The following is a 25,187-nucleotide window of genomic DNA, read 5'->3' on the forward strand; positions in this document are numbered from 1 at the left end:
AATCTATCAGGACTGAAGAACAAATTCAGTATTTATATCAAGAACAACAAAGTAAATAAGAACAGAAAAAGAAGAACTGGAAAAGGTGAACATAAGCTTCTTTACCAGGTTTAGGTAAAGTAAATGGTGTTTTCAATCTGATCACTTTGTTGGAAGCAGATGCCACAAGCTGGATTGGCCTCACACACTTATCCTCCGGGTTCTTGAAACCAGCTTGCTGGTTCTCAAATATACTTCGAATGCTTTCAAGCTTGAGTTGTATAGTCTGCATTTGAACCTACAGTCATAAGAATTTTATGAAATATTTTCTGAAATGGGGTCATTACAAATCTTAATCGATTTCTCAGACTCAATCACAATTTAATGTAGAGTTTAAAATATAACTAGAAGAAATTTAAGAAAGTAATGGAAAACAGATTAATGTATTATCTCCACATGGTTATAAAACCAGAAGATCTCAACCACAACAAATAAAAGAAGAAATTCATTAAGCAGTCATGAAATAGGTCACTGCATAAAGTGGTTTACCCTTCATAGGCTGGAAGGGATATTGTCTGGAAAAGAAGGCCTGTTTAGCTTGAGAAAGTCACCAAGTTAAGCATTGTCTCAATAGTTTGTTTTAGCCTACAGGACATTCTTTAGTCTCCATGTTGTAAAAGGCTCCTCCGGACCACTGATAAAAGATATAACCCTTCTGCCTCTCTTAGATGATTTGAGGCAGTTAGCTAAGCTTGGTGGCTTCCAGCGAATGACTGGGTTATTGCCACAGCCAGCCTTCTGATGTTGGGGGGCATGCCCTAAGAACTGCAGCTAAAGATGGATTTAGATACTGCTTCAAACTTCAAGTCAATTAGACATTTTTAACAGCAAATAGCATCACAAACGCACTTATCTACAATGTGAAAACAGTGCTTCCTGACATTTCCAATGGGGCGGTGCCGGACAAACCTATAGCTCTCCACCCTGCCAAAAGCAATTTCTGCCTGCTCCCCCCACACCTACAAGACTCAGATGTTTTCTTTAAACCTTCCTTCTCAAACTGAGCAGAAAAGCAAGATTTGTATCCACAGAGCATCTATTTGTGGCCACTGCAGCACAAAGAAAATACGTTTAGGGTAGGGCGTTCTTAGCATGGGCCCAGTATTCTCCTGTGACAGCTTTGGACCCTTCTCCAAAGATGCTCAAGAAAATGTATGTGGAAGCTCCCAGTATATGAAGAGAGTTTAAAAATAATGGAGTCAGAGCTCAAAAAGGATATTGGCCTTTATTAAATAGCAAGAATAAGCCTTTGAACTTTTTGGTGCTTAACAGTGGCACTGATATCACCCTTAATCCTTAAGAGAGCTATATAATTGCAATTTGAAACAAAGGTAGCTGTGAAGTAACAAACTCTTATAAACACTACTGTACTTATAGTTTTTAAAAACGTGTTTGCTTAAAAAGAAGCTTCTTACCTTGAGTTCAGGAGATAAAATTACATCAAATTCATACTGTAGGGTTTTCGGATCACAATTTATAAAGGGCAGAGCCGTTTCAAGAAAATGTTCAATATCTTGGCGGGTTTTCTGAGCATCTTCCTTAGACTGAAACTTATCTACATCCTGATTAGCTAGAATATATTCTCCTTCATCACAGCACTGACGAGCCTGGTGAGACAACACACACACACACCCATGAGTGAATGAAAAACAAATATGTTTGTCCCTTAAGACAGTATTTATCAGTCCTGGCTTCTGTCAATCAGAGCTGCTTTCAGAGCTATTAAAAAACAAAGATATCTGGGTTGAGCCCCCAGAAATTCTGATTCAGTGGCTCACGATCATAAGCTGAGCATTTGTATGTTTATAGAGTTTTAAAGGTATTTCTGATGCACAGCCAAGGTTGGGAAGCTCTGCACTCATTTCATAATAAGGAAATCATTCTGCAGCAGCAGTCTGACCATTTTCTCAATAGTAACACTTGAGCCACATGCTATTTTCCCAAAATCAATAACTGCAATATGAAACTCATAGTAAAATATCAAGTATAACATAAAAGTATAATGATTGCACGGGACAAGTTTCCTTGCCAGAAAAGGAGATGTGCAGATTAAAATGTTCATGTTCAGATACGATGCCTATAAGTGATACCCCTGTTTTACCTCTCACTGCCAAGACAAGATCATTTCTTCACTGTTTACTCATGAATGGGGTCAGACCCACAAGACATGGAGGAATATGTTCCGGTCACTGTTTAATTTTTTACTGCTTTAGCTGTGAAATGTAGGAGTTTCAGGCTTTCACAAAATGCCCCCAGGGCTTCTAAAAGTATTCTGACTACAAACTATCACCAGAGTACAAGCTTCAGGAATGTACCCAAAATAGAAAGAAGACATCAAAACAACGATTTCAATATTCAAAATAGAGGCCAAAATTCTTACTATACTAGACCTGCTATGAATTCTGCAGAGATAATATGGATGAAATTAGCATAGTTTAGCTCAGACTCCTTGCAAATTTAATTCCGAAGCTATACCATACCCTGACCCTCTAACCTCTGAAAAGGACCCAAGAAAAATATTTATCTTCTTTTTCAGAAATGCATCACATCCCATGACACTACCTGCTGTAGGAGTTTATGCATTTTTAAGGTCCTGCTGAGCTGTATCCATTTGGCTTTGATCTCATTAACCAAAATATCAGAAAGATAACGGAGCTCGTTGCACCTCTGACAGATCAAATCAAGTGCATAATGGTGATTTGCTGCAAGTTTGTGTCCATGTAAAATCACAAGCTGGGCCCTTGTTAACAGATCCTGTTTTTAAGAAAGAAGTAAAACAATGACTAGACGATCTCTTTTCAAAAACGGGAAAAAAGTAATTAAGAAGCAAATTGGTTGAGCACAGAGATATTTTGCCAAAAATATGATTTGATGTCACACTTCTGCAGGCTGCAAAACAGCTTATGGTTACAGTAATTAGCATAGCAGTTGATGTCATCAGAAACTCACCCATTTCTGGTAACAGAAAGAGAAAATTAACCAGCCTCCCAGAATGGTGATGAGATTTGCTTCTCCTATGATGTATATAGATTTAGAACAGCCGCATATATCAAATGAGGTACACACCAGCCAAGGAAAGCTAATTGACTTCACACATCTCAGCCTTGGAAATCCCATTAGAGGTGTCAGCTACCTGACTCCTTTACAGACCTGAAGTGAACGTATCACTGGGTTTCCATGCCAAAAGGGATCTTACCTGCCTTGCCTCCAATTCAACTGCTGACCCACCTCCTGTATAGTGACTGAAACATAGTAGGAGCGCAGGAAATGTTAGTCTAGGTAAAGAAAACTGCAGCCCCAAATGAAGAAGTGAGTAGCCTATCTAGCTAGTGGAAAAACCAGGGTCAAAATAGGAAGTCGTTGTTTAATGGGAGCAGAGTTTCAGTTTTGCAAAATGGAAAAGTTCTGGAGGTCTGTTGCACAACAATGTGAATACACTTAACACTACTTAGCTGTACAATTCAAAATGGTCAAGATATTAAATGTTATTTTATGTGTCTTTCATCGCAATTAAAACTAAAAAAAATATTAAAAACAAAAGAAAGAAAGCAAAAAAAAATCAAAGCTCCCTAGTTTCCAAAGCAATTTGCCTTCTCTTTCTACTATACCATAGAGATTTGTAAATTGCCCCACAATCACAAGGATCTCCAAGCACAATTCCAGAACTGGTCACCACAGCTGCTTCCTCTCAATTTTCATTTTTGGTGCTTCTGGCTCACCCATAAATCTATTTGTATGCCGAGAAAGCACCTTAAAAAGCATGGTCTTGCCCTCACATACAAGGCAGGAGAGGAAAGCTAGAGTTTGTTAAGTAGTAAAGCCATGAGTCCAAGCTTTAAGACTGGCAGCTGGCTATTTTGAGTACTTACTATATATCTATATATCTTAGGTAGTACATTGAGTGCTTTATCTACACCTAAATGAATCCTTACAATCACTCCAAAAAGTAGGTTATTTCATCCCCAAATTTATAGATGAGGACATTGAAGTTTAGAAAATGTAGTCGATTTACCCAAGGTCACGCAGCTAGTAAAAGTAAGTAGATCTATCTGTATGAGTGTACACTTGGTTCAAATGCATATAACAAAATGACAGAAGTTTAAGGACTTATGTTCTCGTGACAAAACTGCCTTCTTGATAGACATTTGTCTAGGTTCTTCAAAAATGAGTTCTAATCTTGTTCCCACTGCTAGGCCTACAACACGTCACACTATTACCTCAGAGGCCTCCTACATGACATATGCTGTGTCTCCTCATGGCCCACATTGAACAGAACAGGAAACAGTCCAATATTATTGAACCAATTATTTAGATTGTTGCTGACAATCATAATCATAATAAGGGTTTAGACTAATGAAAAGCAGCAAAATGTAACTATCACACTCCATAAATATAATGAACATTTGAAATGCAATCTTACCTTAGACTTTTCATCTAACTTTTCCAACTGTTTTATTTTTTGTTTTATTTGAGCTATATTCCCTGTGACATCTGCAAACTCCGCTTGTTTGGCTAATAGAAGTTCAATTTCATGTGCAAGCTAAAAATAGAAATAAAAATTAGTCTTAAAAGCATATAAATTATTCAGCATTTCCCTTAATCAAATTTTGTAGGGAATGCTATTAAATCAGAACACCAACATGAAAAAAATTGCACATATGGAAAATACTTTGTTATTTTATTCCCAGTAATTGTTATAACCCATTTAAATTTAACTTCCTAGATATCAGTGTGTACTAATTATTTATAAAATATCATTATGTATGCATGAGAGCATGTATATGTGGACATGAATAGAAGTATGTATATGTGTATATACCTGTATGCATAGCCCCTAGCTCAATGGTGAACAGTTCTAGAAACAAAGAACCTTCAGTAGCAATGAGCACATCTAACACCCAGACCTTCATTCTCAGTATCATTTTCTAGGAAAAGAAACCAGAGCTTCTCTGGAAAATAGTTGGCTCCAGGGCTGAGGCAGAGTAGGAGTAAGATGACCTTGGACCATCTCTTTTTTATTTTAAAGATTTTATTTACTTATTTTTAGAGAGAAGGGAAGAGGGAAGAAAGAGAGGGACAGAAATATCAATCAGTTCCCTCTCGCAAGCACCCAGCCAGGGACTTGGTTCGCAACCCAGGCACGTGCCCTGACCAGGATTTGAACCGGCGACCCTTTGGTTCACAGGCCAGTACTCAGCCCACTGAGCCACACCAGCCAGGGCTAAAAGCATTTTATATCTAAAATAAATCTGAAGAGCCCTGGCTGGGTAGCTGAGTTGGTTAGAGCATCATCTTGATACACTAAGGTTGCAGGTTTGATCCCCAATCAGGGCACATACAAGAAGCAACTAATGACTGCATAAATAAGTGGAACAGCAAATCTCAATCTCTCTCTCTTTCTCTCTCTCTCTCTTTTTCCCTCTGCCCCCTCCTTCCCACCTTCTCCCATCCTCTCTCTCTCTCTCTCTGTCTCTAAAAACAATAATAAAATAAAACTGAATAACAAACGTCAGGGTAGATTGCAACTTTGTCCCTCTCATATTTGTTAGCACATAATTATGTGCTCTTTTGAAGGAAATGAGCAAGCCACAGATGTAGAAGTCTTGGCACTTAGTAGTTGCTTTCTTCATTCAAAGTCAAGGTTCACTCACAGTTACTTCCCTTTTCCCCTCATCTCTCTATGAGTGTAAATGGGTATCTCGTGAGACGGTATTTATAATGATCAAGGAATAATGCCATAATGAAAATTACATATATAATGAAAATAAATGTATAAAGAAATGTTTAACTGACCTCTTGAAAATCTTGCTCAAACTTCCATAGTTGCAGATACTGCTCCATTTTTTGTTGGTGTTTTTCCCAAAATCCATCAAAAGCAACTTCCATATCATGTACTTGAGTCAGCAATCTTAACAAAGAAAGGCCATAAAATTCCTTAGAAACAATGGCTTGTTTTATAGGCATGTAGGTAAACCTGGCCAGAACACTAAGAATTATAGGCAAAGTCACAGCACATGACACTTGGTCCAGGCAGAGACTCTCAGTGTCCACAGAACCTCTTCTACAAGCAAACTGACTTCTGTGAGACAACTCAGGGATGGGTTCTCAGATTTCCAGAGATCCAGGAATACGTTAACACTTAACAGATTACAGCAAAAAAAAAAAAAGTGTAATTCTCTTTCAAAAGTATGAAAGAAGAACCTCTAAACCCAAAAGAAAGTACTCACTTATTAATAGTTTGCCAGTCACCACTTGTTTGTTCATGATGTTCATATCTTGAACTGACAGCTTCTTCAGTGTCAGGCACTTCCAGGTTTGTTAGCAGAATTTTTCCTTCTTTGGTTACAGCTGTAATATCATTCTGCACAAAGGTATGATAGGATGCATCATTTGATGTTAGTAACCTAACCTGAATGACCTAAAGAGAAAGAAGCATATACCTCTAACATGCAGAATAGAAACAGTAGTTCTAGAATGGCCTCTGCTTTCATAACTGAAAAATCAAGGAATACCTCAGTACCACAGACTCCAAACGCTGTGAGAATCTCCAAGAAGCCTCTGCCAGTTGAGAAGGATGTTACAATCACTATATCTACAAGATCTTTACAGGCAGAAGTACTTTACGCAGTGTTTCTAGCTTTCTCATCTTACTGGTAGAAAGTTCCAAGTTACTCTATTACATTCTGCTAATAATTTAATGTATGTAAATAAAGCAGTGGCAGCAGTACAAAGACTAAAAATAATATTCAATATATATTCAGATATAGTTAGAAGCCTTTCTTACTAATCATTAATTGTTACCCATCACTGCCTACCATAAGCATTATTATGTTCATGTTTGGATTATTTAATCATGAAGCATATGCTTCTATTCAGAAGGTCTTAACCTTGGGTGATAGATTCTTCAGGAATGTAAGAGTGATCTACAACTTCCATCAGGAGATCTAAAAATTTGGGTGTATATGTATTTTTCTGGGAAAAGGATCCATGACACCACCACCAATGTGAATTAGAACATAAACATTTAAGAGCTAGTGCAAGTCTATGCCAAACACTGTTGTATAACACACTTTACTTCATTCCATCCTCTCAACAACCCTACAAGGTATGTATGCATCATCATCATCAACCTCATTGTACATATAAAAAACCTTGAAATTTAGAGAGGGTGAGCAAATTACCTGATCACACGGCTTGTGAGAGACAGTGCTTTCTTCCCTTGAACAGAGTTTTGCTTTTAGATTATGATTCAAAATTTCACTTTCTCTCCTCCTCTTAATTTAAAACTGTCACCTCTATATAGAGCTTGTATCTGTCAGTGACCAAGCAAGCCTATTATCATATGAAGGACATGAGTTCTACCGGGAAGTCTAGTGCTTGTTCAGATCATTCATAAACTTCTGGGGGAAAGTGAATGTAAAGTAGTTGGTGATTGAATCGTGTCTCAGAATCTTTCACAAACCAAACACTCCAGACAACTGGGTAGGAGAGCCAAATCAACTTGCTGCTTATTGTAGAAAACTGTAAGAACCAGTCCTCTGAGGAAGAGAAAGCTTGTAATCAATTTATCAACGTTTAACTTGGTCTCAATGCTAGTATATGGCAGAGTTGATACAAGACACCAGGCTTCCTGACTCCTCATCAAGTTCTCCATTTTACATCATGCCTGTGGTAGATGTTAAAATAGAATACCTGTGTGTCTCTTTATGCTCTAACTTTCCAAATGAGAGGGCCTTTCCATGGTATAAAGAATATGTGGTAACAAAAATGACTGGATTTCTTATTCTGGAGCATTTATAAGCTATTCTATTTATAAATAAACTTCTCAAGAGAACGCACCATTTACAAACGGAGCACCTAGATACAACAATTCCAGGGCATTCTCCTCTTGTAAAGTATTCTTATTTTTTATGCGTGTTTTATAGTATATAAATGTATCTTTTGTCTCCCTACCCACCAATCACTGTGAAATGGACACACTGAACACCTCTCTAGAAAAAGACCGTGGAAAACATTTGTTTGTCCCCTCTATCAGACATACCTTCAACAGGTGATACCTTTCAGTATGAATTGCAAGGATTTCTTCTATTGAAGAAATATCATCCGGTAGTTCTGTCTCAGCCAGTTCGGTTCCAAAGGACTGTAACATCTGAGCCATTTCTTTCACTGTGAGGGCAAAATTTTCTATTGCCTGGAAAGAGCCAGTGATTCTTTTAATGTTGTGGGATCCGTGCTAGCATATCAAAACCTGGATCAGTAATTGTATTTACTTTTATTTAGGCATGACAGCAAACACATATACTATGAACTTTCCTCTGCTAAGGAAAGTTGGCATTGCCCTTGGCAATCAACTCTAACTTTGCATCTAAGCCTCTACAAAACTATAGTCAAGTGAAGAGTCATCTTGAATGTCTTTTCTCTAAATTTCTGTACTTGTTTCCTTTACAATGATGAAAACTATTTCTAAAAGATGCCATGCACTGAGTAATTTATTTTATGACCTTGAAACCCCCAGTGTTTTCCTTATTCTCGTAAACTCTGCAATTGTAAAATTGCTTTATAATAACTTTACTTCTGGAGAGAGATGAAAACATCAAGGCCACTTGATATTTATTATAGTTTATGAACAAGTATTAGCATTCCAAATTAAATGATGGAATGAGGCAATGTGGGGACTCAAGTCACAATTCATTTCAGGTTTTGCTGCCCTAAATGTCAAGTAACATTTTGTTTATTCTGTTTCCAAAAGCAATTACTCAGAGAAAGAAGAATACCATATAGAAACTGTATAAATCCCCTCTTTACCACACAGCTCAAGGTATCTGCTCTTTTATTTATAGCTTTATCAGTTATTTAAGGCTAGCCACTGTTAATTTTGACAATATACTTGCATATGAATGACTACTGAATTCAGAATAAACAAGACGAAAATAGAATAAACTTCTATTATTACAAATAAACAACTCCCAATTTAATTAAACATTAATTACTCCCTTCAGAAGGTTTCCTATATCTGTGGGATTTGGAGTAGAGACTCTTACACCACGAACTCACCCCTTTGAGGCGCAGGACCCTTTCCTATTTGTAAATTTCTAGAACAGAAGGACTCTCTGCTACAAAGCTGTCTCAGAAGCACCATTCCAATGGTACGTTTAATAATGTGACTTGCATATTTTGAAGGCCCGCAATACTCATAGGCTAGGCACCATGCCAAACATTTTACATTTGTTATCTCATTTCATCTCCCCACTATCCCTCTGAGTTAAAGTTATCTATTATTCCCATTTTACAACTGGGAAAACTGAGACTCAGAAAGGTGATATAACGTGTGCAAGATTACACAGCTAAAAACCATCGCAGATAGGATTTGAATCCCAACCCTTTGTTTCTTCAAGTTACTACGTGGCCAGGAGGGGGTGGACAGAGGAAGATCTCCTTATTGCCTAGGCCTCTCCTTCAACTGCCATCCTCAAAGACTCTTCATCATTTCTAGATATTTCCTATGGAAGAAAATCAAGATGTTGAATTTTATGTTTTTAAAAACTAGGAGCCCCAGAAATCTGTTTTTCCCAAAGAGGAAAAGAATTCTAGCACTATATTTAAAAGCTAATATGAACTTACAAGCTCTACAGTAAGGGCAAAAGAAACATACATTTCTGAAGAGGATCCATTCACTGTGGCAGTACTGCAAGGTGCCGCCTAACTCAGGGGTTAATTGCTTGTCATCAATGTATGTCAGCAATTCACTAACTGAGCTCAGCATAACAACCTATATAAATAAGCAAGAAAAATACTGTTAACTGCCCTTTGTAGCATCCCTCCATTCAACTATACAATGCACTTTAGCATTCGCTTAGCAGAAATTTATCTTTTATAAATGGTTCTAACAATTCTCTCCTGTACATCCCCCACACATGTATTCACTACCTTCTTCAAGTAGTAACAGTTCGCATTTATAAAACATTTCTCTATAAAGCAAAATCTCCATAGAAACCCAAACACCTTGATTCTCCTTGATCTAAAATTTTGCACTGTTAATGATCAACCTTCTGAAAGAATATTATGCCTACCCCAGAGTAAAAGGGCTTTATGTAGTCAGTTATAATTTATCAGGAGAGGCTGATCTTTGCAAAAGGATCAAAATTTATGAGCACTTTAGCCCTAAAAACATATAAAAATATCTTTAAAAAAACAAAAACATGTCACTCTGAACTAGCTCAGGATGTAAGTTCATGGGAGTTCAAATACATAAAACAGTCATTTATTATTTTCTAAAATGAAATGTTCTGATTTTATACACACATGCACACATACACATATACACGCATACAGGGTAAGGAAAAAGTAGGTTTACAGTTGTTCATATGGAAAAAATTTCATATTGATGAAAAATAATCAATAAACAAGAATACAATAATAAACTCTGTTTTACATACTCTCAACTGCAAACTTACTTTTGTCCCACCCTGTATATATAACATACGTGACATATATCATTTTCAAAAGGAATTGCTTTGTTACAAATTGATTAATCTATTCCTTTAACAGTAGAAGCAGAAGACTTTTAGTCATTTTAAGTTTACATTTTTGGAAGGCAAATTCTATTTTTTCCTTTTAAAGTTTTCATGAGCACATATAAAACATGAACAGCATGGTAAAAAGTCTTCATGAGAATAAAAGGAACAAAACATTTTTAAAAATATACTCTTACCGGTAGTTTGAGCATGAAATCTTCCTGACTAAATCGAAATCCAATGTCTGTGAAAGTCCGTTGAAGAAAACTGGTTGGACGTAGAACCAATACCAAGTGTATGTTCCCAGGGAAGGAAGCCTGAAAAAGAAAGGACACAGGAAAGAAAGAAAACATTGTCAAAACATCCACTCAACTGAACACATATCAGAAAACTGTGATGAAAGGAAACAAATTTTAAAATCATAAAAGCCACTAAAAGGACAAACTTTAAAAATGGATAGTGATAAAATCTAAAAACATGAAAATAAAAATACAACCACCTAAAGGTCATCAGATCAGATCTTTGCAATGCTCATGGCATGGAATTTTCTCCCACTGAAGTCCCAAGTTACAAAGAATTATACTCTTAAGCTTCATTTTAAAGTTAGTTATTTGTACTCAAATTGCATTTATTCCCTGTAAACAGAATTAGGAGACAGGTTCCTAGAGTATCCCTAAAAGTCAAAGGGGACTAAAATCCTGTATACTTGTATTAAATAACAGAAGAAAACTATATTATGAACTCAAATTTTTATTTTCATCCAAGCAACGTTCACTGAATATCTTTTGTGTGTCCACTCCATGAATTTAAGTGAATAATTACCAGGCACTGTTAGAATTCAGTGTACCCAAATTAATAAAATATAATTCCTACTCTTCTTGCAAGAAAATGACAGTCTAATAGTGGAGCACATTAATAACCATTAGCTCTACAGCATGATAATTTAATCAGTGAAGCAAGGGAATCAGAATAATATACAAGAGGAAGTGGTAACACTGTGCATTCCTGACCTAGGAATGTCAAGAAAGATTTCAAAGCATAAGGAAAAATTAATTGGCCCTGGCTGGTGTGGCTCAGTGGATTGAGTGCCGGCCTGCGAGCCAAAGGGTCACAGGTTTGATTCCCAGTCAGTGCACACGCCTGGGTGGTGGGCCAGGTCTCCAGTAGGGGGAGCATGAGAGACAACCACACTGATGTTTCTCTCCCTCTCTTTCTCCCTCCCTTCCCCTCTGTATAAAAATAAATAAATAAATAAGATCTTTTTTTAAAAGAAATTAATTGAAACAAAATGTCATTCTAGTGCACCAACATTTCCCCAGCTTCTAGAATACTGGTATATAATAGGTGGTCAAGAAATAATTGCTAAATGAAAGAATGCAAAAGACAAAGAGGAAACTATGCAAAATTAGTAAGGGATGGACTAGTATAGACCAGTATTAATAATAAACTACTACATATAAAATGCTTTACTCTGTGCCAAGTATTTTGCCAGTATTATCATAGTTCCTCTTCATAATAATTCTTTGAAGTAGTTAGGCTATCCTCCTTTGCAAAGAAAGTAAGGCTCATAAACTTAAGTGTAACTTGACCCAGCTGGTGAGGCCTTAATATGCACCTGAGTCTGTGCTCTTGCTCACTACATTACCCCATTTCTTCCAAGAGGTTCCAATCAGGAAAGCTAGGGGGAAAATGATGCTGGAGTACAGCAATGGGAGCTAGTGCTAAAAAGATAGGCATGAGCCAGTTCAGGAAGGACCTTGGGTTTTCCCCTGGAGAAAAGGGGAGACTCTAAGAGGTTTCAAGCCACAGAGCAACATGATCAGTTTGCATTTTAGGAGGGTCACACTGGCTTTGGGACTGAATTTGGACAAGAGTGAAAATAGACAGGTGAGCTAGGAGGTTAGTACAGTAAGCCAAGCCAGGGATGGGGAATTCCTGAACTGGAGCCACAATAGCAGGGATGAGGGTAGAATTCAGGAGATACAATCTGCAAGACACGATTACTGAATATGTCTGACAAGAAACAGCCTAAGTGCCCGTCAGTAAATGAGTGGATTAAAAAACTGTGGTACATTTACACAATGAAATACTATGCAGCAGAAAGAATGAGCTCCTACCCTTCACAACAGTGTGGCTGGAACTGGAGAGCATGATGCTAAGTGAAATAAATCAGGCTGTGAAAGGCAAACACCATATGATCTCACCTGTATGTGGAACCTAATCAACAAAACAAACAAATGAGCAATAGAACCAGGAACATGGAAATAAAGCACAAACTGACAGTGACCAGAGGGGAGAAGGGAGGGGGATAATGGGAAAGGGGCAGGGGCAAGCCAAGGAACATGAATAGAGGTCTCATGGGCATGGGCAATGGGGGGATTGACTTTGGGAATGAGGGGCAGGGGAGAGAACAGGGAAAAGGTGGAACAACTGTGACTGAACAACAATAAACAAATGAATTTAAAAAAAGGAAGGAAACCAACCTCCAGATTTCTGACTTGAGTAACTGGGTGAATGGTACAACCCTCACTGACTTGGGGAACTCAAGAGGAACAGATTTTCATGAGGGGGACAAGAAATTGATTCCCATTCCTGGACCTGTCAGGTTGGAAGGGTGAGCAGAACATCCAGATGATGTGCATGAGCAAATGTATATACAAGAAAGAGAGTCAGCCTTGAAACACAAGATTAAAGCGCAATAAAACAACATATGTCAAAAATGTTTAAAATACAATAATATCTCTGCCCTGGCTGGTGTGGCTCAGTGGGTTGAGCATTGGCCTGCAAACTGAAAGGTCATCAGTTTGATTCCCGGTCAGGGCACATGCTTGGGTTGCAGGCCAGGTCCCCAGTTGGGGGCACATGAGAGGCAAATATACATTGATGTTGCTCTCCAATTCTCCTTCCTTTCCCCTCTCTCTAAAAAATAAATACAATTTTAAAAAATAAATAAATACAGATTTAGAAACACAATAACATTTGAAGCATGTTGAAATATTGGTAATTAAAACTATTATACAAAAATTATTAAGATATTGTGGGGCAAAGGTAATGGGAACTCTGTATCTTCTGCTCAATTGGCTGTGAACTCAAACCTGCTCTAAAAAAAATAAAGTCTAATAACTTTCACTGAGTTATAATACCTAAACTCTTAGGGAAATTACATGTAAAACCTTGAATTTTAATAATTCAATTGGAAATAGTGATAAAACAAAAAAAAAACATTAAGTGGCAATGAGAACTAGAGGAAAAGAGAACTGAGTGTCATACAAACAGGTAAAAGAGCACAAAATTAAATCACTAAATTAAACAAAGATAATAAATAGACACAAATTGGGATGGCTGTCCAACTCATAAGCCCTCCATGGGGCCATGTGTGTGCTACCCGCTCTGTGAGAAACTTCCTCCCCTCTGCTATACACTGAATGTTTATGCCCTCCCCCATTCATATGCTGTAACAACCCCAAATGTGATCAGATTTGGAGGTGGGGATTTTGAAAGGTGATTAGGGCATGAGGTTGGAACCCTCATGCATGGGGTTAACAATGTTACAAGACGGATTCCAAAAAGATCCCTCACCGCTTCTGCCGTGTGAGGACAGAGAAAGATGTCCTTCTATGAACCAGGAAGTGGGCCCTCGCCAGACATCAAATCTGCCATCAAAAGACCTTGATATTGTACTTTCAGCCTCTAGAACTATGAGAAATAAATTTCTGTTTATAAGCCACCCAATCTATGGTATTCTGTTACAGCAACCCAAATGAACTAAAAGAAGGCTCTTACTATTGTCATTGGTTCCTAAGAAAACCTGTTATCTTTCTATATGACGTTGCCCTTCCAACACACAATGAGTAGTAGTGGGATGAAAATTTGATGTAAGTAGGAGCAAAGTCCTGCCCTAGGATTTTTCAAATTGGTGCCGAGGGAGGGAAACTCTGAGGGTAAAGTTCCAGAGCCACTGATAGCCATGACCCCTGCTGCTGGAGAAAGCTTATTTCATAAAAGAAAACTTTTATAGAGAAACAGACAGAGAGTTCCAATGATAACTTACATCCTATCCTCTATTATGTACATAATGTATATTATGTTTTATGCTAAGCATGGTACTCATCTCCCATGGTTATTGGAAGAATGAAAATAAATAGTAAATGTAAAGGTACTTTGTAAACTCTAAAAAATTAACAACATAATTTACTTTGGATTCTTAGACCTAAGGACAAGCAGATTTAGGTACAAAACTACCAGAATATGGATACAGTCCTGCTTAAGGAGAGACTCTGACAGATTTGTGAGAACTCTGGACCTATTTTTAGATTGAAATCACAGATTCTATTTCTATCCCATTCACTTTAGCAGTTAAGCCATTCCTTCTCCTTCACATGGGTAAATTACAAGTATTATTATTCTTACCTGCTTTGATCCAGGCTTATTTTTTTCACTTTTTTAAAAAAATATTTTATTTATTTATTTTTAGAGAGAGGACAAGCGAGGGAGGTAAAAAACAGGGAGAAACATCAATGTGTGGTTGCTTCTCATGCACTCCCCACTGGGAACCTGGCCCGCAACCCAGGCATGTGTCCTACACTGGGAATCAAACCGGCAACCCTTTGGTTCTGAGGCTGGCACTCAACCCACTAAGTCACACCAGGCAGGGCTTTTTTCACTTTTCAATGGAACTGAAAGCACCCTACTTTTGCCAACATTTAAGGCAAAATTACTCTTATTCTCTCACTGATTCTAGGTTGGTGTGGTCTCATTGTCTCTTTCTCTCTGACTTAATGTCATCATCTCTGGTATTGAGTAGAAAATCTCTGGATGCAGGACCCTAGGGATGACCAGCTTAAAGTCTGGAATAGTCACCCTCCTCCCAAATTGGGGTGGAAGCTACAAGGAGAACAGAGAACTCCCTGTGGCAACTCTTTGCCTGAGATAAGGCCCAGGTCTCCACCCTGCCATTCCCAGCACAAGGCTGCCCCAGCAGCCAGGTCTAGGAACAGCTGATCACACTGCAGAGAGCAAAATACAAAGAGAGAAGCAGCCTTGCTGTCTACAGAATCCATAGGGAAGAGTTTGAGCCAGGTTTGGAAGTGTTTGGCTGCTCCTAAGTCAGAAGGGCTTAATGTTGGCTGTTTATTAAATTAGTTATTGTCATTATATGATAAAGTAGTTTACCCCAAACATTGACAGCTGTACAGAATGCTTCAGAACATGACTCTACATTCTAATCAGATAATTTTTAAAAGATTTTATTTATTTATTTTCAGAGAAAGGGAGAAAGAGAGAAAGGAAAACATCAAAGTGTGGTTGCCTCTCACATGCCTCCTACTATGGACCTGGCCTGCAACCCAGGCATGTGCCCTGGCTGGGAATTGAACCAGCAACCCTTTGGTTCTCAGACTGGTACTCAATCCACTGAGCCACACCAGCCAGAGCTAATCATATAATTTTTAAATAAAACTTTCTGATTATTTTATTATACAGTCTCCTTCCTTAATTCCTTGAAAATGTTTAGTGACATGCTTATCACCAAAAGCTCACAAAGAGTTGTATTTTTAAAGAAAATGCACTATCAAGGATGTAAACTTCACTTATTGCCTGTATAATAATATTTACACTGTTTTTCAATGTAGAATAATTTTAAGATCTTTATTCAGCTACCATGCAAATCTTCCATTCGGATGAATAAATAACTTGTAGGCAACAGCTGTAAAACTACTAAATAATTCGGTGGTACTCAGACAATTCATTTGATTTGTCAGATGTTTTTGCATTTTTGTTTTAGAAAACTAAATTATAATATTCAGGCAAGGTATATTGTTTCTATCCCTCATGCCCATTAACTCCCATGCATGTAGCAAATATACTTGATTTTTCATTCCCAGGCCCATTCACTTATCCCAAACTTAAATAGGTGTGTTTGCCATGTTGTCTAATTATAGCAAATCCACGACCTCACATGAATGACTACTTTTCATAGCTTCTTCCTCTCTAACAAAAAAAAGATATACATAAATATATATTTGTATATATTCAGGGCCTTTCAAAGACTTAGGTGGGAAAAGGAGATTGGCTAGTTTGCCATAGGTGGGAGCATTGCTTTTTATTCAGTTCTTTTATTTTTAAATCAACCATCACTTTAATTTTTTCTACATATTTTTCTTTCTTTATTGTTGCTCTTATTGCAAAAATTATGCTAACCCTAGCATTATTGTGACATTGTGCAAAGTACTTTACATGCATTAGGTTCTAATTTTATCCTCATTCCACAACTGGAGAAACTGTGTGTGGTAGGCAGAATAATAATTCCCCAAAGATGTCCACATCCTAATACCTGTAACTTGTGAATATGTAATATTACAAGGCTAAAGAGACTTTGTAAATGTGATTAAGTTACAGATCTTGAGATAGGGAGATGTCTCTGGATTATTAGGATAGGAACAATGTAATCACAAGGATCCTTATTATACAGAGGGAAGCAAGAGGATCAGAGTAAGTGAAGAGATGTGGTGACGGAAGCAGAGGTCAGAGTGGCATGGGGCCACGAGCCAAGGAATGTGGGCGCCTCTAGAAGCTGGAAAATCAAGGAAACTGATTCTCCTCTAGAGCCTCCCCAAGGAATGTGGCCCTTCTGACACCTTTGTTTTAGCCTAGTAAGACTCATTTTGGTCTTTTGACTTTTGGAACATTAACATACAGTTTGTGGTAATTTGTTACAGCAGCAATAGAAAACTAATACACTGAAGTTTTGCAAGGTTATTTTTCAAGAACTTATAGCTTGCTTGTAAGTGGCAGAATTAAAACCCAGATTCATCTGACTTCAGAGCCAAACACTTAAGCTTTAATTGAAAAAATAAAAGGAGAATATATATACTCGTGTGTGGGGGTGTGTGTGTGTGTGTGTGTGTTTATTTCAGCTTTCCTTCCTCTGGAGAAACACCTAGTGGATAGCGAAAGAAACAAGAGGAGAAATTTGGGGCAATATAGCAAAGATGGTACAAGGATCAGATTCAAGGTCCAGAGTCTAAACATGAAACCTAAAGCAAAGGTAACAAACTTGAATGCCTACTGTATGTTAGGGAAATAATGTAAATGCATGAAGTAGGCAGGGTTTAATTAAAATACAGCCTGAATGTGGTGGAAAATAACAACTCACACTCTTCCTAGATGATAAGAAGAAATAGGAGATGTGGTGAACTGGAAAGCATGATGGAAGAGGCACTCACTACTCAGTTCCAACTAAATGTCATGTGGCAAGGTGGGCCCAGATTTGCCAAATCTTTTGATTTCTCACAAGAAGCCAGAAATTCACATTTCTCTGTGAAACATCAAGATTTTTAAAGATGAGAAATAAATTGAAAGTCTGTTAAAACACTAACAAACACAAAATACTGTATGGTCTAAACAAAACACATCTATGGACTACGAGTTTGCAAACTCTGAATTAGAGCTTCATTTTAAGCTTCATATATATGAACATGGGCCCACATCAATAATATGTACACTTTTCTGTCTGTGATTGCTGGCAATGAGAATCTGGAGAGGACAGAGACCTCTTGAGAAATTTTAACCTGAAAGGCCATTAAGATGTATTTGTAGATAGGTATATAAGACAGTGGTCTTCCTCTATATAGATATTTATATAATTAAAAGGTTGAAGATAATTCATTTTAAAGCTAGCATTCAAATGAGCAATCAAATGGCATATCACATCCCATAAATAGTATCAGATGCATGCACGTATCTCACAGCAAATACATCTCAAAACCATTGAGCTTTCCCATTTTGGTTTGGAGAAAATACACTCCTAAATCCTTGGGTATGCTGCTTTAAGGCTCTCTAAACTGTATGGTTATATACACATGAAAAGGCACAATTTCTATTTTCTGCAAAGTGAAACTCTAGAATTTAAAACTAGAAATCATTTTTAGGAACTTGTCAAAAAAAAGCAAAGAGATGTGGACAAGGGTCAGACCTGCTTTGTCATTTTTTCCCTTAGAAAAAAAGGTAGCATGAAAGAAAACAGTGTTGCTTTTAGCTTACTGCAGGCATTGTTGTTTTTTTTGTTTGTTTGTTTGTTTGTTTTGGTTTTGTGGTTGTTTTTTTGTTTTTTTTTTTTTTTTGGAGTTCCAACATGTGACTGCTTCAAGGCACTCGAGTAAAAGCCAAATACGTTGCTCATCTTCATAGGGCTCAGAGCCCTTTCTCCAATCACTGTGCATGGCCCCACCCCAGCCTTCTGCAGTAGTTCTTACTGGTTCTTCAGGTTCATGGGCACAGAATTAGCTTTCTCTTGCCTTTCACTCCTAGAGAAGAGATTTCCTCCCTTCTCCTCACATGTTCCCTCAGGTCACCCACTCACACAGACTTACAGCAGTAAGGACAGCAATAACACCACCAAAAGGCATAAACTTTATACATCATTTCACTAGCAAAGTCTAGAAATTAACCTCGTTTCATTTCTATTGTACAGTCCGTAAGGGAGGCAATTCATACACCTTATGCACACTTTCACAAGTTCTAGTTTTCTTTAAAATTGTCTAAAATGGCTTATATAATAAAAAGTGTGGTTGCTTTACTATAAAAACCATTTATATTCTTATAGTTTTTTAAAAAATATTTAGGATAAAGAAATGCAGTAGCAATCAGAGGGAACTCTTGACTGAAAGCGAATTACATATGTGCCAGGCTTGTTACATATATTACCCTATTTACACTTTGTAACATTGCAGTGAAGTAGGTATGATGGCCTTTGCAGGTGAGCAAACTAAAGCAGAGTGGTGAAATAACTTGCTCAAGATTACAGACAGGGAGCAGTGGCACCCAGGCCTACCTGGATCCTAAGGGCAAGCTCTTTCCAGGGCACATAGTACTTTTTAAGGCAGGTACTTAACGCATAGACTGAATGCGCACTCAGACTTGCCGCGTAGCACTTAGGTATGGCTTGACATTGACATCCACAAAATGGGATAAATATTAACAGTCAAATAAATTGTTGGAAGCAATTTGACATCATGGAGCCCATTGGACAGACACTATTATAATCTAATACTATTATGGGATATAATGTTGAGTTGTTGGAATGTGATTAGAGCCTTGATAAGGTCCAAACTATCTGTTTAGAATAGGCTGCGAAAAATCTCATAACCACAAGCTATAGAGCAGAGTTTCCAAGGCTGTGACTGACTTCTGTACTCCTCCACACCCCACCCCACCACACCCTTATAGGGTACAGAAAGTATGAGTTACTCTACAGATCATCAAACAACTTGCCAAGTGACCTCAAGGGCAGCACAGTCCCAGGAAATACTCCTTCCCTGTGGGTTGCCCTTCTTGTCACGTACCTGTCCTCCTCTCTTCCCTCTCAGAGGCCACAGTCACTGCAAATTCCACCAAGTAACTAACGTAATCCTCTCTGTGAACTGTAAGTCCACTGTACCATCCTGTCAGGTACTACCTATCACAGCCTCCAGAATCAGGCCAACGCCAGAGATTCTCCAAGGTTAAAACCGTTGTGTCATCGGCTGAGTTTCAGATTTTCTACTCTGGTCAAGCCCTATCCACATAAGGAGAACACATCTGTCTTCCAGTATAGTTTTGGGTGCAAAGACTTAATCTAATCAATTTTATATTTTATTTCACGATATCTGTTGCTAAGGGCCTCTTAAAGTAATTCACTTAAGAGAATAGTGGAAGAAAGAAACAAAGAAACTTAACAGAAACATGTGTATCTGTGCAAGGTCCAAACAAATGTCATCTCCTTTATGAGGCCTCCCCCAGCATCTAGGAGTTCATTTATATCAGTTATTTATGAACATGTCCTACCTTTTCTACTTGACTGGGAACTCTTTCACCTCAATATCCATTCCATATTTACCTTTGTAATTTCTATTGTGTGTAGCACAGCACTAGATGTCTCTCTTCAGTGAGTACTTGTATGCTGTATTTATTTGTATGCATATTAATATACGTGCATATACATGAAACTAAGCTTTCCCACTAAAAAAACATCTACATATAAAGGAATTAGGAACTTTCTGAAAGCTTCAGTCAGGTACTTTTGATAACAAAAGTATGAATGTCAGTCGCACCCAATACTGCAAAGCAGCTACACAGACATTTTTGGGGGACCATAGATTGCCAATTAAAAGTCTGAAGCTATTATTTCCATAATATGAAATCATGTGTAGATCTGAAGATACAATTTTGTCAAAATAAAAAGACTCATACCTCAAGCTGTAATTTTAAAACAGCATTCTGTGCTAAGAGCTTTTTTTAGAACATAACTCATTTACTCAGTCACTAATGGTCACTGTCTTTCAACAACAATACAATTCTTACTCATTTACTTCCCTTATCTTACTTTTGATTCCAAATGTCATGTTTGATGTCTGATCTTTACTTTCTTACTTTTTATGTTGTATCAATGATCAAATATTTTTAATTATCAAGTATTATGTTTTAAATCATAACATACATAATGTTATCTCAAGTTCTGAAAGAAAAAGTGGCGTTTAAATTCCTGTTGATAACCAGTTGTTAAATTAGCTAGTATGACTTCATATTTACCCAAAATATAAATCACTTTATAAATTTGCTTGGAATTTAGTATACAAGTGAGCTAATGAAGGGAAAAGTTTAGGTAGAAAAATGTTGGAAACATATTTGCAAGGAGAGATTTCTAAATTCTAGCCTATAATGAAAAGTGAGTCATTGGTTTTTCCTTTTAAAAAAAAAAAGTTGTCAACAGGCTGAAATTCTGTATCTTTAAAGCTTTAACTCGAAGACGAATTAAAATCAGAAAGACTTCCTTTCATTAGACTTTAAAATGTTTTCACTTGTACAGTAACACCCAGGAAGGGCTTCCTTTTTAAATGCTGATGAAGTTGTCTCCAGACCTTATCCATGATATCACACTGTACTTGACCATGGTGAAAGAAAGAACGAATCCTCTCGTTAGTTGTTATTTTAACCAGTGATTTAAAGCTACTCTGCCAAGTGATTCGAAATTGTCCATATAGACTTAAGTGACTAACAGCACTTCCTCGTAAAAACTTGATTACATTTAGATTTTGAAATTACATTCTACGTTTCCCTACGGCACCATCACAGTAATCACATCAATGCAATCCATGCAAATACAAGTCTCCATTCTCTCCATCTGTCCTTAAAAGCCCCATTCAGCAGTTTGTGCTATAGCACCATGCTGCAGCATCCCTGCACTTGAACTTGGAAGCAGGCTTTCCAGGACTGCAGGCAGAGCCCTTACCGCATTCCTTCTGAACCTCATCTTGCCTCTCGGGGGAGTTGCTTCTGCCATCTCGCTTACACACAATAACACTCTTCTTTTCCAATTGTCAGTGCAACATTGATGGAATATGAGCTGCTTCTGAGGTAGTATTGAAAAGCGGCAGCCAAAAATCTCTACCAAACAAAGCTACCGTAGCTGTAGCTGCTTCCCCTACCACTGTGGCAGCACTGTAAGAAAACCACTATCCCTGATTAGTCAGCTGACAAATCCTTCCCTGCTGCTCATTGTAATTCAGAGTTGACACATTCCCCAATTACTTAGCCTGATTGAACCTCATGGATTAGCTTGTGCTGGACTGCTCAAGACGATCAGGCATGTCCTAAGAGTGAAAAAAGGGGGAAAAAAACCCAACTCTCCTCCTAGGGGCTTGATGGGACTGGCTTTCTCCTCTGCGCAGTTTGATTTTTAAGGTGGAATGGTAAGAATCTTTGTGAAGGTAGTATTAACTGATATCTTCATCCCTGTCTTACCCTGGTCTATAACCTAAAATTCAATTTCATTTTTTTAACTAAATCCTATTCTGTGTTTAAGCCTTGTGAAAGTTGACAGTTTGTGAAAGTTTTTCCTGATGATAATCTAGAAAGAACAAAACACGTAACCTGTCTAAGATGGATAGGATTCTCTCCCAAATTAATAGTTCCCCAAAATGTATAACTAATCTTGTCTCCTATCATGAATTATGAAGTAAAATCTAACTGCATAGTTTATCTTGGAATCTATAAATTAAGGTCTTCAAATTGAATTATAAAAATATTCTATAGATACTCATTTAAAATAATATACCAAAGACAGTTACACCTATCAATGGAATGGAAATTTTCACCAGAAATCCTTTCTGAATGCCAATATTTGCTCTAGAGGTTGGCTTGTATTCAGTATTTACCTTTATTACAAACAGTGCTGAATGGTTGAGATACAATTAATGTGCTCTTGATTTTAGTAACAGAAACTACCACAAGCAGAAACATTTAAAATGTTAAAAAGAAACACTTAATCTATAGCTAGTTACATGTTGCTATCACCTGTACCCCCACTGCTTCCTAGTGCCATCAATTCGATACTTATGAGACTAAAGGGAAGCTGAGTGCCCAGCTCTTTGCTGAACATGATTCATTCTGTCTCAGCAACAGAGCATTCCTAGGAAAATAAGGCAGAATTACCTCCCAAATATTAAGTCAGTGTTCCTCTGTTGACCCCAAGTCAACAGGATCATGACTGAATCTTATATTTCGGTTTCAGGAAAAACAAGACTTCTATTCCAAGCAACCTATTTGATCAATAAAAAATAAAACCACCAAAAAACTGATGCCATGTGTCAAATAGTCACTCAATAAAATTAATTTAATCAAGCAAGTAGTTATAACCAAAAGAAAAAAGTTAGGCTAGGTAATTTTAAAAGTTTTATTATAGCCCTGGTTGGTGTGGCTCAGTAGATTGAGTGCCAGCCTGTGAATCAAAGTGTCGCCAGTTCAATTCCCAGTCAGGGCACATGTTTGGGTTGCAGGCCAGGTCCCCAGTAGGGGGCGCACGGGAGGCAACCACGCATTGATATTTCTCTCCCTCTTTTTTTCTCTTCCTTCCCTCTGTAAAAATAAGGAAAATCTTTTTTAAAATGTTTTATTATAACAAGTGTTACATTTAGTATAAAATAATTGATCAGTGTCACAACCTGAAGTCTGCTCAACAGACCTAAGGACCAATCCTAAAAAGCCAACGGAAGGTAAGTAGCTTTTACTTCATTATCACCACCGATAGGGCCCAACACTATATGGAGGGCATTTACTCTCTCCAAAGGAATTTTACCTTTTTCTAAAGAACACTGAATTTATTTGTCTAAACACAATTGATTTGGAAAATGATAGAAAGAAGCAGGTAGAAAGGGTACCAACTGCAAATTCATGAAAATTCAATTCTTGCTCTGGCTCTTTTTATTACTTAGTTATTTGACCTCACATAACCTTTCCTAAGTGTGTGCCAACATAATTTCCTCATCCATAAGTGAATAATAATGACACCTGCCTGGAGTACTTAATCAAGAAATAGAGAATCAATATTACTTAATAAATGTGACTGCTTTTATAAAGGCAAAAAGATATTACACAAACTCAAGGCTTTGTTATTTTATTTTAGTAACTTGTGTCCATCTGGTGTTAACTCTTCTCTCCACTGTTTAACTAAACACCTCTGTTAAAGAAAGACACAAACAAAACAAACAATTTGCTGACTTGCCTAACATGAGGAATAATTCATAGTGTGTGTGAAAAGAATAATGATCTCATTCATTTTACCATGTGACTTCCAGTGTACAGTTGATCCTTAATGCAAGATTAGGGTCTCAACCACCCACATAGTCAAAAACTTGCATATACCTTTTGACTCCCCAAAACTTAACTACTAATAGTATAATGTTGACTGGTAGTCTTACTAATAATATAAACAGTAGGTTAACACATATTTTGCATATTATATGCATTATATACTATATTCTTATAATAAAGTAAGCTAGGGAAAATAAAATTTTAAGCATAAGGAGGAGAAAATACATTTACAGTATTTATTGAAAACAATCTGTGTATAATTAGACCCACATAGTTTAAAGCAATGTTGTTCAAGTGTCAACTGTATTTTTTACACCTGTTAGCAACTTAGTATAGTGGAAAGAACCCAGGCTGAGAAGTCCAACAACCTAGATTTTTGTCTTGCCTTCACATGTAAATCAACTTCCTCTGCTGGTTGCAGCCTCCTGTGTTAGGAGACAAAGTAAAAATTTCAGATGGTTGATAATGTTGGACTCTTGGAGAAAAAACTATATTGATTCCCAGCTACTCTGAACTGACAGAGGAAGTTGACAACATGGTACTTCCACAGACAGCTCCACTTGCCAGCTCAAAAGGAGTCTATGGGTTCCTCATCTCCCTCCTCTTCTAAGAAAGAGAAGTGTCAGACAAGGCCACTATATCCAGGTGAGCCTAATGTAAGAGATCATCTTTCCTGTGGGCAAGATTGTATCTCTCATAATATTTTCTTTAGGAAAACTGTTTTCTCTATCTTGATCTTGGGAAGCTGGGGACTAGACTCCAATAGGAGAGATACAGCATTTTGCAGGTGACTCACTTCATGGCGGGGGCAGAGTCTGGAAAGATACACTTGCTAAGAATCAGCAAAGCAAGCAGGCAAGGAAAATATGACCATCAACACTGAAAGAAAGAAGAAACCAACAGGGATGGAAGGGAGAAAGGGAGAAGGGTAGCGGGAAGGGGAAGGGTCAGATCAAGGAACAGGTGTGAAGGACACATGGAGAAGGACAAGTTGGGGAAGGATTGAGG

General features: G+C 37.5%; 1 protein-coding gene across 1 annotated transcript in view; it reads right to left on the reverse strand.

The window, feature by feature from the left end:
• Window positions 1-25,187, reverse strand: part of MCF2 (MCF.2 cell line derived transforming sequence) — a 71,556-nt gene that overhangs the window by 37,168 nt on the left and 9,201 nt on the right. The window contains exons 4-12 of the mRNA XM_054579528.1: window positions 10,751-10,870; window positions 9,692-9,808; window positions 8,081-8,230; window positions 6,267-6,400; window positions 5,833-5,947; window positions 4,460-4,579; window positions 2,602-2,793; window positions 1,455-1,646; window positions 106-277 (exon numbers count right to left, since the gene is read on the reverse strand). Of these exons, the coding sequence (XP_054435503.1) occupies window positions 106-277; window positions 1,455-1,646; window positions 2,602-2,793; window positions 4,460-4,579; window positions 5,833-5,947; window positions 6,267-6,400; window positions 8,081-8,230; window positions 9,692-9,808; window positions 10,751-10,870 (1,312 nt within the window). The remainder of the gene's footprint in view (window positions 1-105; window positions 278-1,454; window positions 1,647-2,601; window positions 2,794-4,459; window positions 4,580-5,832; window positions 5,948-6,266; window positions 6,401-8,080; window positions 8,231-9,691; window positions 9,809-10,750; window positions 10,871-25,187) is intronic.

This window comes from Pteronotus mesoamericanus, unplaced genomic scaffold (genome assembly GCF_021234165.1).
Source record: "Pteronotus mesoamericanus isolate MK-2021 breed Mesoamerican mustached bat unplaced genomic scaffold, CSHL_Meso_final contig_55, whole genome shotgun sequence".
Classification (NCBI taxonomy): Eukaryota; Metazoa; Chordata; class Mammalia; order Chiroptera; family Mormoopidae; genus Pteronotus; species Pteronotus mesoamericanus.